The sequence below is a fragment of the Halichoerus grypus genome, chromosome 4, assembly GCF_964656455.1.
Source record: "Halichoerus grypus chromosome 4, mHalGry1.hap1.1, whole genome shotgun sequence".
Lineage (NCBI taxonomy): Eukaryota > Metazoa > Chordata > Mammalia > Carnivora > Phocidae > Halichoerus > Halichoerus grypus.
In genome coordinates, this window is record NC_135715.1 from 176042809 (window position 1) to 176057861 (window position 15053).

Here is a 15053-nt window from a genome sequence, read left to right on the forward strand (position 1 = left end):
TCACCCCTGTGTTTCAGAGGCCCCTCGGTTTGAGTCCATCATGGAGGACGTGGAGGTGGGGGCTGGGGAAACCGCTCGCTTCGCTGTGGTGGTTGAGGGGAAACCACTGCCAGACATCATGTGGTACAAGGTCAGGGGGTGACAAAGGCCTGGCGGGGGTTCCAGCGTGGGGCTGGCTGGGAGCCTGGAGGTCAGGGAGGAGGGATTTCTGCACAGGAGGAGGCTTGGCCACCTTAGGAGGAGGGGGGCCTGGACAGAGAAGAATAAAGGTGTTTTCAGAGGTGTGGCTAGGAGCAGAGAGTGGGACCCAGGGTTCTGTGTGATGCTGGTGGCTGTTTCAGGACCAGGGGACTAATGGGGGGATGCAGGGCTATTAGTGGGGGATAAAAGTGGAGCTGATTTGGGGTGCTGAAGGGAACAAGGCCCTTGGGACAGAGATAATATTGGGCCCTGGGGTAGAAGGGTTCCTGGCCTGAGTTAGGGATGAAACTGGGTCTCCGGCATGGAGATAAAGGTGGGTCCCAGGTAGCGGTAAAGCCAGGCGTGGGCTGGAGGTGACGGCCACCTCCGCAGGATGAGGTGCTGCTGCCCGAGAGTAGCCACGTGAGCTTCGTGTATGAAGAGAACGAGTGCTCCCTGGTGGTGCTCAGCACGGGGCCCCAGGATGGGGGTGTCTATACCTGCACCGCTCGGAACCCGGCTGGGGAAGTCTCCTGCAAAGCCGAGCTGGCTGTGCGTTCAGGTGCGCTCGCGTGCAAGGGGAGGGGGCAAAGCACTTATTCCTGGGGAAGGTGACGTGAGCCCTGGGCCAGGAGCCACTCACCAGGCCCTTGGCTCCTACACCACCCCTATCTTCCAGCCCTGGCACCCCACCTCGGGCCCCCACCATTCTTGCCCTTGTTTTGTCTCCTCCATCTGCCCTGCCTGGCCCTGTCTGTGCCCTCATTCCTCTGTTGCCCTCCCCACCTAACACCAGGCATGTCTCTCCAGCTCAGACAGCCATGGAGGTAGAGGGGGCTGGGGAAGCCGAGGAACAGCGAGGAAGGAGACTCAGCGACTTCTACGACATCCATCAAGAGATTGGCAGGTGTGGGGCTAGGAGGGGTGCGGTGCCTGGGGGCCAAAGGGGGCCTGGGTCTGAGGCTCGGAGGCCGGGGAGTGCCGGGGCTACCACGAGCCCCTCACCTCCCTGTGTCATCACCCAGGGGTGCCTTCTCCTACCTGCGGCGCGTGGTGGAGCGAAGCTCCGGCCTGGAGTTTGCGGCCAAGTTCATCCCCAGCCAGACCAAGCCAAAGGCATCAGCATGGCGAGAGGCCCGGCTGCTGGCCCGGCTCCAGCATGACTGTGTCCTCTACTTCCATGAGGCCTTTGAGAGGCGTCGGGGACTGGTCATTGTCACCGAGCTGTATCCTGGGATAGGCTGGGTGGGTAGGGCACATGTGGCCAATCAGCAACATGTTTTACACTTTACAAAGTGGTCCCATTGATAGGCGGCGCCGAACGACTTTTGTGAAATGTTCCCATGGACAGTTGGGAGTTCTGAAGGCATCTTGTGGGGACTTTACAGAGTAGAGTCTGGAGACTTCTGCAAAAACCAACAGTTTTTAGCACCCCTCCCTCCATCACCTTTTCTTAGCTTAAACTTACATAGCATTCGGTGTGTGCCTGGCAGCCTCTATGAGTTCGACAACTATTAACCTACTTAATCCTTGTGTATGCCTATCTCATGGAATCTTTTTATGCCCATTTTTTTCAGATTTTTAAATTTATTTTAGAGAGACGGGGGAGGGACAGACGGAGAGGGAGACACTCCCAAGCAGACTCTGTGCTGAGCACAGAGCCTGATGTGGGACTTGATCCCACAACCCTGAGATCATGACCTGAGCCGAAACCAGGAGTCGGGTGCTCAACCGACTGAGCCACCCAGGTGCCCCTTTTATTATCCCCATTTTACAAATGATAAAACTGAGGTAGAGAGAGGTTAAGTAGCTCATCCAAGGTCACACCGCTAACAAAAGGTGTGTGCACGAAATGCAGTACAGTGTATCCGAACATTCGAAGTGACCCCTTTTCAGATGAGCCTCAGCACTATTGTATTTGGGAGGCTGTTTTCACAAAGAATGGATTTTATCCTTTTATGATGGCTCTGGTTAAACAGAGGCACACTGTGCTAAGGATGCTGGGTGGTCAGCTTGTCCCTCCCGTTAGCAGGGTGACCATATCCTTCATACCCGCCTCCCAGTCTGCACTGGGAGAACCCAGACCTCAGCAAAATGCCCTGCTGTTACCTGTCATGGGCTTCTGGGTCGTTCTCAAATAGAGGCAGGAAGGTCCATCCATGGTCAACAAAATTCTGCTCTAACTTGATCTTTTCAAATACCTAACAGGGTGGTTGAGAGGAGATGTCATCCCCATTTTACGCCTGAGGGAACCTAGGCTCAGAGAGGTTGAGTGATTTGCCTCAGATCCTGCAGCAAATGAGAGGTCAAGCAGGGGGGTCCTATCTATGCACCCAGATGATGGCAGGGCTGTGGGGGGACGGGTGGAGACACAACTGGGAACTGGTATTAGATGTGTTTGAAGGGGAAGGAGAACTCTGCAGAGCTGGGATCTGACTTGAGCTCTAGGGGTGGAGGGCACTGCCCAGGGAGGGCCCAGAAGTTGGCACTGGTCACTCTTCTCCTTGATCCGGGACACAGATGCACAGAGGAGCTGCTGGAGCGAATGGCCAGGAAACCCACCGTGTGTGAGTCTGAGGTGAGGGCAGTGGGTGGTAGGGGTCGGGTTGGGCACTGGTGTTTACCCACCTGAGCTCTGAGAACTGAGGGGGGTGGGTCCTGGGCCTGCCATCTGTGCCAGGAGTAGGCCAGGGGAAGTGGTGGCCCCTACTTCTGTTGTTTCCCGGTCTCCTCACATAGACATTCCCCAGACATTTCTCTCAGAAGGAGCCCCACCTAGACTCTATTCAGTCTCACTGCTGTCCTGCCATGTAGGGCTGTATAAATTGTGCACTGCACAGTTCGATTTATTATAATGTAAATGGTTCCCTCCTATAATTGTGCTGTGTGCAACCTGTGCAGCTGTACTTGGAGGCCCTAGATCTCAGAAACCTCAAATCTGTGTTTCACCTGTCTCCACCAGCCATATGAAGGCCACTTCTCAGGCATGGCCTGACCTCTTGCCACTGCTCTGGCAGTGATCAAACATAATACCCTACCCTTTCCCCACGGACCTTGGGCCTCCCGTTTCCACAGATCCGGGCCTACATGCAGCAAGTGCTAGAGGGAATATGCTACCTGCACCAGAACCATGTGCTGCACTTGGATGTCAAGGTGAGGTGCAGGTGGGGATGGGGAGCAGGCGGCCCCTGTGGGAGGCAGGCAGGGGGCCATCCTCCCCCCTTCACTCAGCTCCCCTGCGTTCCCTTGCATTCTGCAGCCTGAGAACCTGTTGGTATGGGATGGTGCAGAGGGTGAAGAGCAGGTGAGGATCTGTGACTTTGGGAATGCCCAGGAGCTGACTCCGGGAGAACCCCAGTACTGCCAATACGGCACACCTGAGTTCGTGGCCCCCGAGATCGTCAATCAGACCCCTGTGTCTGGAGTCACCGACATCTGGTAATAATGCTGGCACACCGGGCTGCCAGGGTGGACCGGGCCAGCTTCTCTCAGTGCCATGCTGGGTGGGGACTTGCTCACTGGCAGAGAGGACCTTCACCAAGTCCAGCTTCCTTCTCTGGCAGTAGGTCCGTGGCATAGCTCACGGGGATCTGTTGCCCATGTTACTACCTGCCCCTCATCAGAATTGACCCAGTCACTCAAGGCCTTAGCCCTGTCCAGCCTTGGCTCCTGATCTCCCCTAGGTGTGGGGCCTTCTCCTCTGTAGCCACCTTGCCTCCCCGCAGTGAGGCACGCACGGCCCCTTGGTTCCCAGACTCCTGTGGGCTTCCTGGGCTGGCCCTGCCATGACCCTTGACTCCTCCAGGGACCTCAGGACCTCTTGGTTGAGAGTCCTCCCGGAGGAGGCAGCCTTGTGCCCATCTGTCCCCATGAGGCCACTCCTCACTAGATTAATGGTAGTAGAAAACTGTTCCCTTCTGGTGCGTGGTGGGCTGTCCACTTACCCATCTATTACTCTCCTTTCCTCACAGGCCTGTGGGCGTTGTTGCCTTCCTCTGGTAAGGACCCCTCTGCACTCAGGACCCCAGTTTCCAATGATCTCCTAGCAGGCCGACCCCTAACATTTGCAGAGCCTGGGACGGGAGAGCAGTTTGGGGATTGCAGCCCACCCCTTCTCTTCCACACCCCTGCTCCTTCCTGCACTGCAAGGGGCCTCATGCATGAATGGGGGGAATGCCCTAGCCTGCGAGTCTAAGCTCTCTCTACCACCATGCTCGTCCGTAAGGGGCAGGCATGCTGGCAGCCTGCTTGGGAGGCTGGACAGAGAGAGGCCAGCACTGGCTTAGTGCCATCTAGGCAGGGCACTAGGAGGCCCTGAGTGGTCAGAACAGGCACTAGAAGGGGGAGGCTCAGGCTCAGGGTGGCATATCCCCTAGGCACAGACTCCTCACCTCAGGAACAGGCCATGACTAGAGGGAAAAAACAGGTCCTCTAAAGCATGGGCCCAGGGCAGGGAGCTGGGTGTCCAGTTCTCAAGACAGTACTGCCTCCTCACCTATTGGGGAGTGGGGGCGGGCAGGACAGGTAAGAGTCTGAAAGACTACCCTCTGCTCAGACTCACTCAACCTCTGCCTTCCCCATAGCCCCGGGGGCCTCCACCTGTCCCCAGCCCCTGGCATCCCTCAGTAGCCTCTGCCTCAGCCCTGGGGTCCTGCCCACCTCTCATGCCAGCCCCCTCTTCCTCTGCAGTCTGACGGGAATCTCCCCGTTTGTTGGGGAAAACGATCGGACAACATTGATGAACATTCGAAACTACAACGTGGCCTTCGAGGAGACCACATTTCTGAGCCTGAGCAGGGAGGCCCGGGGCTTCCTTATCAAAGTGCTGGTGCAGGACCGGCTGTGAGTACCGGGCCCTGAGGAGCCCCCTGAGGGCAGAGTCCCCTCATGCCAGCCCCCACCCCTGCCCCAGCCTCTGCCCTTAGACATTCAGTCTCCCAACTCCTTGCTGGCCCTGTGTTCCCATTTATAGGCTGGCACACTGAATCCTCATTCCTTTACAGGAGGCCGACTGCACAGGAGACCCTAGAACATCCTTGGTTCAAAGTGAGTCTAGTCTTGCAAGGTAGTGGTACAAGAGGTGGGAGGAGAGGGAACATTGTTAACAGCTCCATTTATTGAGTGCCTACTGTGTGCAGTAGTCACGATAGGCAGTTTATATACACGCGGTCAGTTAGCCTCACAAGAGCTCCGTGAAGGAAGACATTATTACTCCTATTTTGCTAATAAGGAAACTGAGGCTCAAGCTGGGGTATCATGGACTCCAAGGCACAGGTCTGGGCGCCCCCCATCCTGGGGGGGATCCTCATCAGGCTTTTACCTGCCTCTCGAGACCAGCCCCGGTCCTCCTCACTCCTGTGCATCCACCTCTGTCTTGCACTGTGGTTGGTGGGTGGCCTGGCTGGCTTGGCCTCTTGGTTTTGAGCTCTGTGAGGCCAGAACTCTCACTCATTCATCTTCAAACTCCAGCAGTGCAGGGGACAATGCCAGGCAGAGGAGTGAGGTCCAGCAGATGACCCAGAAAGAGTGACTGAATAAACCATCCATTGAGTGTTGTGCTGGGTCAACTGAAGGTTGAGGTCATCTGTCTTTTGGAGTATGAGCCTGGGCTCTCGGATCATAAATGAGCTCTGAAAAGGACAGCCTGGGTGGGTGGCTGAGGGAAGCATCCGTGTCGGTCTGGCCCACCAAAGCTCCAGATGTCGGGACGCTGGCTCGCCATGGGGACAGATGGTGAGCTGGGGAGCAGAGCCCAGGCCAGGGGCCTAAGCACATGCTCCCGAGGGCAGCCAATGTACCCAGACGGGGCCTTGAGCCCTGGTGTAATCCCCAAAGCCCACCCCGAGAGCCACTGATGTTCTGCCTCTCCGCATAGGCTCAAGGATTTTGTCCATACACAGGCACCTTGGCTGTGGGAGTTGTGACAGATCTGAAGGGGAGGGGACCCCCAGGAGCCCAGACTCCATGCTGCTCAGTCCACTGTCCCCTCCTGTGGACTTTGTCTCTCCACTGCCAAACTTTGAGGGTCTAGGTTGACCGAGGACTTTTCCTCAGGCCCTCTTTCCTGGGTTTGCAGACACAGGCAAAGGGCGCAGAGGTGAGCACGGATCACCTCAAGCTGTTCCTTTCCCGGCGGAGGTGGCAGGTGAGTCCGCCCGGGGCCCTCCCTCCGTGCCTCCCACCTTCTCACTCTGCAGCTTTTCTGTCTAACCCTGCCGTGTTTCTATCGTGTACCCTTGCTTTCTGCTCATCTATCTTCATCCACTTTCTATTCTCTCAGCCCCCAGCTTCACTCCCGTTCCCTGACCCTCTGCCTACCCTGGGTCTTCTCCACGGGGCCTGAGGTGGGCTTGCGTGGCTCAGTCTGGCGCCAGGGGTCCCTGTCAGGTCTGACCCCAGTACCCTGTCCCCAGCGCTCCCAGATCAGCTACAAGTGCCACCTGGTGCTGCGCCCCATCCCTGAGCTGCTGCGGGCACCCCCAGAGCGGGTGTGGGTAGCCGTACCCAGAAGACCACCCCCCAGCGGGGGGCTCTCATCCTCCTCCGACTCTGAAGAGGAAGAGCTAGAGGAGCTGCCCTCAGTGCCCCGACCACTGCAGCCCGAGTTCTCGGGCTCCCGGGTGTCCCTCACCGACATTCCCACTGAAGATGAGGCCCTGGGGACCCCAGAGGCTGGGGCTGCCACCCCCATGGACTGGCAGGAGCAGGGAAGGGCCCCCTCTCAGGACCAGGAGGCCCCCAGCCCTCAGGCCCTCCCCTCCCCAGGCCGGGAGCCCCAAGCTGGGTCCAGCCCCCAGCGGAGAGAGCTCCGGAGGGGCAGCTCTGCTGAGAGCGCCCTGCCCCGGGCCGGGCCGAGGGAGCCGGGCCGGGGCCTGCACAAGGCAGCCTCCGTGGAGCTGCCGCAGCGCCGAAGCCCCAGCCCGGGGGCCACCCGCCTGACCCGGGGAGGCCTGGGGGAGGGCGAGTATGCCCAGAGGCTGCAGGCCCTGCGCCAACGGCTGTTGCGGGGAGGCCCTGAGGATGGTAAGGTCAGTGGCCTCAGGGGCCCCCTGTTAGAGAGCTTGGGGGGCCGTGCCCGGGATCCCCGGCTGGCCCGGGCTGCGTCCAGCGAGGCAGCACCTCGCCACCAGCCCCCACCCGAGACACGGGGCCTGCAGAAGAGTAGCAGCTTCTCGCAGGGTGAGGCGGAGCCCCGGGGCCGGCACCGCCGTGCTGGGGCACCCCTCGAGATCCCTGTGGCCAGGCTTGGGGCCCGCAGGCTACAGGAGTCTCCCTCCTTGTCTGCCCTCAGCGAGGCCCAGCCACCCAGCCCTGCGAGGCCCAGTGCCTCCAAACCCAGTGTCCCCAAATCCAGTGCCCCCAAGTCTTTGGAACCTCCTGCTGCCACACCCAGTGATGCCCCACAGCCCTTGGCACCCCAGCCTGCCCAAGACAAGGCCCCAAAGTCCACGCTAGAGCCAGTCCCAGCCCCCAAGCCTACACAGCCTGCCCTGGCTCCTCAAACCCCAGCGCCCCCCACCACACCCTATGCCCATATCATGCAGTCGCTCCAGCTGTCAGGCCACACGCAAGGCCCCCTGCACGGCCCCGGGGCACCTCCCTCGGAGCCCAGACCCCACCCGGCGGTGTTCGCCCGGGTGGCCTCCCCACCTCCAGGAGCCTCAGAGAAGCGCGCGCCTACAGCTGGGGCGCACCCCGTGCTAGCCGAGAAAGCTCGGGTCCCCACAGTGCCCCGCCGGCCAGGTAGCAGTCTCAGCAGCAGCATCGAGAACCTGGAGTCAGAGGCCGTGTTCGAGGCCAAGTTCAAGCGCAGCCGTGAGTCGCCCCTGTCGCGGGGGCTGCGACTGCTGAGCCGCTCGCGCTCGGAGGAGCGCGGCCCCTTCCGCGGGGCCCAGGAGGAGGACGGCATGTACCGGCCCAGCCCAGCGGGGACGCCCCTGGAGCTGGTCCGACGGCCCGAGCGCTCCCGCTCCGTGCAGGACCTCAGGGCGGTCGGGGAGCCGGGCCTCGTCCGCCGCCTGTCGCTGTCGCTGTCCCAGCGTCTGCGGCGGACCCCGCCGGCGCAGCGCCACCCGGCCTGGGAGGCCCGCGCGGGGGACGGGGAGAGCTCGGAGGGCGGCAGCTCGGCGCGGGGCTCCCCGGTGCTGGCGGTGCGCCGGCGGCTGAGCTCCACTCTGGAGCGGCTGTCCAGCCGGCTGCAGCGCAGCGGCAGCAGCGAGGAGTCGGGGGGCGCGTCGGGCCGCAGCACGCCGCTGTTCGGACGGCTGCGCAGGGCCACGTCGGAGGGCGAGAGTCTGCGGCGCCTCGGCCTCCCGCACAACCAGCTGGCGGCCCAGGCCGGCGCCAGCACTCCCTCCGCAGAGTCCCTGGGCTCCGAGGCCAGCGCCACGTCCGGCTCCTCAGGTGAGGGAGCGGGGCGGTCCGAGGGGCGTGGCAGGTGAATGTGTGAACACGAGTGGCCGGGGTGAGGGTGCGGAGCCGGGATGACCGGTGCAGAGCGCCGAGGAGCGTGGGCGCGCTGGAGAGGGGCTCTGGGAGAAGGAGCTGGAGGCCCTGAGGATGGACTTGGCGGGGCTTGGGCGCGGGGAGGCTGAGGGGCAGAGGCCAGTGGGGTGGGGGGTGCGGGGGGGGGGGCTACAAGTTCTTGGCTTCTCTGGGCCGCCGGCCGCAGGGAGGGTGGGCAAGTGCTTATGGGTCTGGGTCTTCACAGCTCCTGGGGAAAGCCGAAGCCGGCGGCGCTGGGGCCTCTCTCGGCTGCGAAAGGACAAGGGGTTATCACAGCCAAACCTCTCTGCCGGTGCCCAGGAGGATTTGGGTCACCAGTATGTGCGCAGCGAGTCAGGTAATAGAGGCCAGCTGGGTGAGTAGCCCCCTCCCCGCCCCAGGGGCAGTCGCAGCTGGGAGTAGTCAAAGGGACCTGGAATCAGGAAAACAACAATAATAATCGCATTAACTAATTCCACTAACTGGTGATGCTGAGTGTCCTAGTAAGCGTGTTACAAGCGCCGCCTCATCGAACCCTCACACGTTGTTTGGGAACTATTCTTACCACTGTCCCTATGTCACCGGTGAGGAAGTAGGCTTAGCCATGCTAAGGAGCTCATCCAAGTCACAGAGCTGGTATAGTACATGGAGGGGCCAGAGAGCTGGGCTGTGTGGGTCTCTGCAGCCAGACCCTAAGAGGTGGCTTTGGGACACCTGCCTTTCTTTGGCTAGCGTCCTCCCTCCTGAGAGACCCTGAAAGGTCTCTGTAACTGTGCGTAGTTCCCCTGCCCCCACAGCTCCCCTCCACATGTGTGTATGCTGGAATGGGCACCCAAAGACGTTCTTTGTCTCCCAGCCCAGAGGCCCACAATCTGGACCATGCCCCCAATCCTGCATTCCTCCGTAGCCCTGAATACCCTTGCTATCCTTCCCCCTCCTCCCTGCTGCTACAGAAGGTGCTGTGTGGGGGAGAAGTGGGAAGGGGGGACAGGGACTTGGGGTATGCCCTGCTCTGTTTCTCTGCCCCAGTGTGCAGGGAGAGAGGTATTCTCCACCTGGGGCCACCCAGTCCCCCACCTGAAAAGGGATCATTACTCAGGGAGCACAGGCAAAGGCTTCAGGGGGCCAGGTGTCTCAGACCAGCATGCGAGAGGAGCAGGCCGTCCAAGCCAGGCTGTGTGCAGAATCTTTATCAGCCACCAGTTCCGTTCTTCCCCAGTTTCCTAATAAAACTCCCCAGCACTGTTCCCGCTGTGCCTCAGCTGGGTTTGGGGTGATCGTGTCCAGCAGGGCCTGTAGCGAGGGAAGAGGAGGGGAGGAGGCCAGCCCGTGGGGGCAGGGGTGGAACAGGCGAGGAAAGACAGAGAGAGAAGCCAGCACCGAGGCCTGGGGACAGCTGATTCCTTCCCACTGGGGCTTCTCTCCCAGCTCCATTTTGCTTGTGCAGCTGATTTCCTGCCGAGGCAGTGTCCCCTTACCTCATCCTCTCCCCCCTCCCTGCAGGAAGAAGGCTGTCCCTGTCCACTTTACCAACTAGGGCTGGCCTCTGGGGGAATGGGGGAGGGACTGGTAGGGCTGAACTGGGGTCACCTTTCACCTCTCCTCCTGGCCCCCCTCTCTCTTCCCCCTACCCAGTACCCTCACTTGGTCTGGAGGCGGCCACGGATGAAACTATATTTACTTTGCGTCGTTGGAGCCTCGGTGTGGGACCCCTCCTTGGGGAACACTGGAGTATAGCGTGAAACTGGGGGCGTCACGCTGGCTCTCCTGATACTCACTCTAACTGAGCATTCCTCCCCTGCCCAGCTTATCCCCACCTCCACTCCCTCCCAGTTCCTCAGACAGGCAGTAGCTGGGGCTCCCAGGCGTATGGACCCCTCAGCTCTCTCTGCCCCTCTTACCCCACCCCCCAGTGGCTTGGTCCAGATAGGGATTTTTCTAAAGGGACTTCCCAGGGAGCAGGAAGGCAAATCCTCATAACACCAAGGAGCCACAGGGGGGCGCTGCAGTGGAGGGAAGACCTTGGCCGGTCCACAGCCCAGCCATGGGCGCACTCACCAGCTGGCTGGGAATCCAGCTTTGCTGAAAGAGCCTCTTTCTCTGGGGGGTCTGTCCCTAGCTCCTCACCTGGGCACATCAACGATAAAAGCTAACACTTATGAGCACTTGTCGTATGGTAGACACATGCTCAGCCCTTCACATGCTTCTCAATCCTCACAGCAAGCCTAGGAGCTTCGTGTTACCGTTTTCCTCAATTCACAGACAAAACATGGTCCAGGGTCACTCAGGTACTGTCTCTTGTCCCTGCAGAAGCTCTCACTACTTAGCTGACCTGAAGGAGTATGTATGAGGTCTAAGACCGTGTCCCCAGACCCCAGGTGGGACGAGGGGTCGGGGAGGCTGACACACTTCGGAGCTGTGCCCTGAATTTGCCTTGACTTTAGATCTTTGGAGACTACACATTTTGATTGAACGTGATGTTCAATCCCAGGAGACTCAGCTCAGGTCACTGGCTCCTGTCACTTGCCCTGTGGTGCCTCAGAGGGAGTAGGTATCGCAGAATTTTAATCAGCATAGTGCTTCCATATCTGTTTTTATTTTACTTAACCAGTGCTTATAGAACACTTCCTTAGCGCCAGGCCCCGCTCCGAGTGGTTCACAAACATATGGCGGAGCTCCCAAGCATCTTCCATAGTCAACGAAAGGAAAAGATAGTTCTACACCCCGGGAAAGTGATACTCACCCCAAAGAATATTCTCGAAGGCCTGGTGTGGGGTTCTCCTTCCTACATCTGACTGGGAAGAGACCACCTTTCCCTCTGCTCCCTGCTGGCAGCACGAGCTCTCCCACACAGCCCCCCGTCCCTCCACGGCCCACGAGCCGGGGTTCCCGTTGACCCATGGCTACCTCTGTCCTCCCTCCAGATTTCCCCCCAGTCTTCCACATCAAACTCAAGGACCAGGTGCTGCTGGAGGGAGAGGCAGCCACCCTGCTCTGCCTGCCGGCGGCCTGCCCTACACCCCACATCTCCTGGATGAAAGGTAAGAACACTTCTCTCTCAGAGCGGGGGTAGGCAAGTGGCCCCAAGGCCAGGGGATGCTCAGGGGAGGGGGCAACGTGGGGGGGCCTGGAGGATCACGTATGCTGTCTCACTCAGCAGCCCCCTGTGCTCCTCCCGGCCCCTAGACAAGCAGTCCCTGCGATCAGAGCCGTCGGTGATCATCGTGTCCTGCAAAGATGGACGGCAGCTGCTGAGCATCCCCCGGGCGGGCAAGCGACATGCTGGGCTCTATGAGTGCTCAGCCACCAATGTCCTAGGCAGCATCACCAGCTCCTGTACCGTGGCTGTGGCCCGTGAGCCTGGGGCAGGGACTCAGGGGGGCAGTGATGGCCCATGGTGGGGTAGGGCTTGAAGGGTCCTAAGCTCACTGGGGCTCCCCTCCTCTTGCCAGGCATCCCAGGAAAGTTAGCTCCTCCTGAGGTGCCCCAGACCTACCAGGACACGGCGTTGGTGCTCTGGAAGCCAGGAGACAGCCGGGCACCTTGCACGTACATGCTGGAGCGGCGGGTGGATGGTGAGGGACAGGGCAGGCTGGGGGGTGGGAGGGAGCAGAAGGCGGAAGGCGCACAAGCCCAGGAGACGATCGGCCTCCCTGGGCTCCTCACAGATAGCCCTGGGAGCTTGGGCCACCCCTTGTGTGGCCTCAGCCCCTCCCCCATGCTGCCCACAGGGGAGTCTATCTGGCACCCTGTGAGCTCAGGCATCCCCGACTGTTACTACAACGTGGCCAACCTGCCAGTCGGCGTGCCCGTGAGATTCCGTGTGGCCTGCGCCAACCGTGCTGGGCAAGGGCCTTTCAGCAACCCTTCTGAGAAGGTCATCGTCAGGGGCATGCAAGGTCAGTGGGACGAGGTAGGGGGGTGGCCAGAGAACAGAGGGACCCCTGAGCACCCTGGTTTTGCCCCCGGGGCATCAGAGTGATGATTTTCTCTGTCTTCACTTAGATTCCTCAGTTCTGCAATCTGCTGCTCACCAGGACGCCCCTGTTACCTCAGGGCCAGCCAGGGCCCCGCCTCCTCACTCTCCTACCTCACTGGCCCCATCACTGACCCCCACCCCAGCTCCCGCTCCCGCTCCCCCAGCCCCTCAGCCAGTCGCTCTCAGCCCTTCATCTCCCCCAGCGCCCTCCAGCCAGGCCTTGTCCTCACTCAAGGCTGTGGGTCCACCGCCCCAAACCCCCCCACGAAAGCACAGGGGCCTGCAGCCTGCCCAGCAAGCAGAGCCCACCCCACCCAGTGCCCAGGCCACCCCCAGTGAGCCCAAGTCTTCCGTCCCTGACACTGGGACCCCAACCCCAGCCTCCACCCCTCAAGGGGTGAACCCAGCGTCTTCCTCTACCCCCCTGTATATGGTGACCTCCTTTGTGTCTGCACCCCCGGCCCCCGAGCCCCCAGCCCCCGAGCCTCCTCCTGAGCCCACCAAGGTGACTGTACGAAGCCTCAGCCCGCCCAAGGAGGTGCTCAGCTCCCCTGTGGGTGGTCCCCCCAGCTCTCCTGGGCCGAAGGGCACCACTCTTCGGCAGGGGCCCCCACAGAAACCCTACACCTTCCTGGAGGAGAAGGCCAGGTAAGTGGGTCCAGGAGGGGAAGGCGGACGGAGTGGGGGAGTGAGTGGGATGCAGGGAACACAGGGATGTGGAGAGAAGACCAGACTGCCCTGGACAGGGTTGGGGAGGGGCTGAGATCTGGTGCCTGGCACTACTGAGTTCAAATCTCTTCTGCCAGCACTGTGCTAAGCTCTTTAACCATATGATGTCATTTACTCTTCACAATTCAGAGAGAGAGAGAGAGGTGGCACTATTATCATCACCCGTTTCACGGACGGGAAAACCGAGGTTGGAAAGGTTATGGGATTTGCCTGAGGTACAGAGCCAGTGAGGGGCAGAGCTGAGACTCCAACCCAGGTTCCTAGGATTGGACTTCAGAGGCCACACTAAGAATCACTGCATACTTGCTCCCTGGGGTCCCCGTTTCCCCAGCTCCTTTCCTCTGAGCACGTGGTGTCCACATAGGGGCCGCTTCGGGGTGGTGCGAGCATGCCGGGAGAATGCCACCGGGCGGACGTTCGTGGCTAAGATCGTGCCCTACGCGGCCGAGGGCAAGCGGCGCGTCCTGCAGGAGTATGAGGTGCTGCGGACGTTGCACCACGAGCGGCTCATGGCGCTGCACGAGGCCTACATCACCCCGCGCTATCTCGTGCTCATCGCCGAGAGCTGCGGGAACCGCGAGCTCCTCTGTGGGCTCAGCGACCGGTAAGCGGGGGAACTGGGCGTTCCGGGGGGGAGCTGGGAGTGAGGGTGGGGGGAGCTGAGCTGGGATGTCACCTGCTTCGCCTGGGCCCGCCCCCTCCCCCAGGTTCCGGTACTCGGAGGACGACGTGGCCACCTACGTGGTGCAGCTGCTGCAAGGCCTGGACTACCTCCACGGCCGCCACGTGCTGCACCTGGACATCAAGCCCGACAACCTGCTGCTGGCTCCCGACAACGCCCTGAAGATTGTGGACTTCGGCAGCGCCCAGCCCTACAACCCCCAGGCCTTGCGACCCCTTGGCCACCGCACGGGCACGCTGGAGTTCATGGGTGAGGGCGCCGTGGCGGCCTGGGTCGGGCCTTGGGCTACTCGCGGAGGGGGCAGCAGTTCACTCCCCTCCGCTCACTTACGTGCCGTTTAGTGAGCGCTTGCTGTATGCAAGCAGTGAACTCAGTCCTTTCTGTGCTTTTTTTTTACCCCAATTTATCTTCACAGTAGCCCTGGAGATTGGCATAACATTATCCCCATTTTACAGACAAAATAGAGGTGCAGTGAGGCTAAGTATTTGTCCAATATCAGTTATGAATGCTAGAGCCAGGATTTGATAAAACTGGACAGAGAATCCATTACTAGTATATATACTTAAGGTAAACCGGCTACCATTTAGCTACCTACTAAATACTTGATGTTCATTAGCTCTATGCCTCGGAGTTATTCTACAAGCCACACTTTACAGATGAGGAAATGGGAGAGCCAGAAGGGCTTAGTACTTGCCAGCATGCCATAGCTAGAAGGGACAGGCCTGGGATTGGAGCCAGCCAGACTGATTTCCACGGCTCCTAACCCCGGCATTGGCCATGTTCTCTGTGAATGGGCACTCTACCTCAGAGCTGATTCGGGGGAGCTAGTGACCCTGGTTCCCAGTTCCTCTGCAGTCCTGGGAACCCCACCATTCAGTACCTGGGCTGATTCCTCAGGTGGCCCACGTCTCCCCTGGGGGCCACCCCCACTCCCCTCCTGCCTGCTGGATCCATGGTCTTGTGACCTGGGCCTTGTCCTGCTCCTCAAGCCCCCAGGGG

At 60.4% G+C, this 15053-nt stretch overlaps 1 protein-coding gene across 6 annotated transcripts in view; it reads left to right on the forward strand.

Annotated features, from left to right (window-relative positions):
- Positions 1–15053, forward strand: part of SPEG (striated muscle enriched protein kinase) — a 48867-nt gene that overhangs the window by 32004 nt on the left and 1810 nt on the right. For all 6 annotated transcript variants that reach the window (XM_036082955.2, XM_078071345.1, XM_036082956.2 and 3 more), the window contains 20 exons: positions 18–130; positions 574–742; positions 991–1087; positions 1206–1406; positions 2701–2758; positions 3256–3333; positions 3440–3618; positions 4152–4178; positions 4870–5022; positions 5184–5226; positions 6257–6325; positions 6594–8583; positions 8891–9022; positions 11589–11705; positions 11851–12018; positions 12117–12239; positions 12396–12563; positions 12670–13291; positions 13737–13976; positions 14080–14303. In XM_036082955.2, the coding sequence (XP_035938848.2) occupies positions 18–130; positions 574–742; positions 991–1087; positions 1206–1406; positions 2701–2758; positions 3256–3333; positions 3440–3618; positions 4152–4178; positions 4870–5022; positions 5184–5226; positions 6257–6325; positions 6594–8583; positions 8891–9022; positions 11589–11705; positions 11851–12018; positions 12117–12239; positions 12396–12563; positions 12670–13291; positions 13737–13976; positions 14080–14303 (4971 nt within the window). The remainder of the gene's footprint in view (positions 1–17; positions 131–573; positions 743–990; positions 1088–1205; positions 1407–2700; positions 2759–3255; positions 3334–3439; positions 3619–4151; positions 4179–4869; positions 5023–5183; positions 5227–6256; positions 6326–6593; positions 8584–8890; positions 9023–11588; positions 11706–11850; positions 12019–12116; positions 12240–12395; positions 12564–12669; positions 13292–13736; positions 13977–14079; positions 14304–15053) is intronic.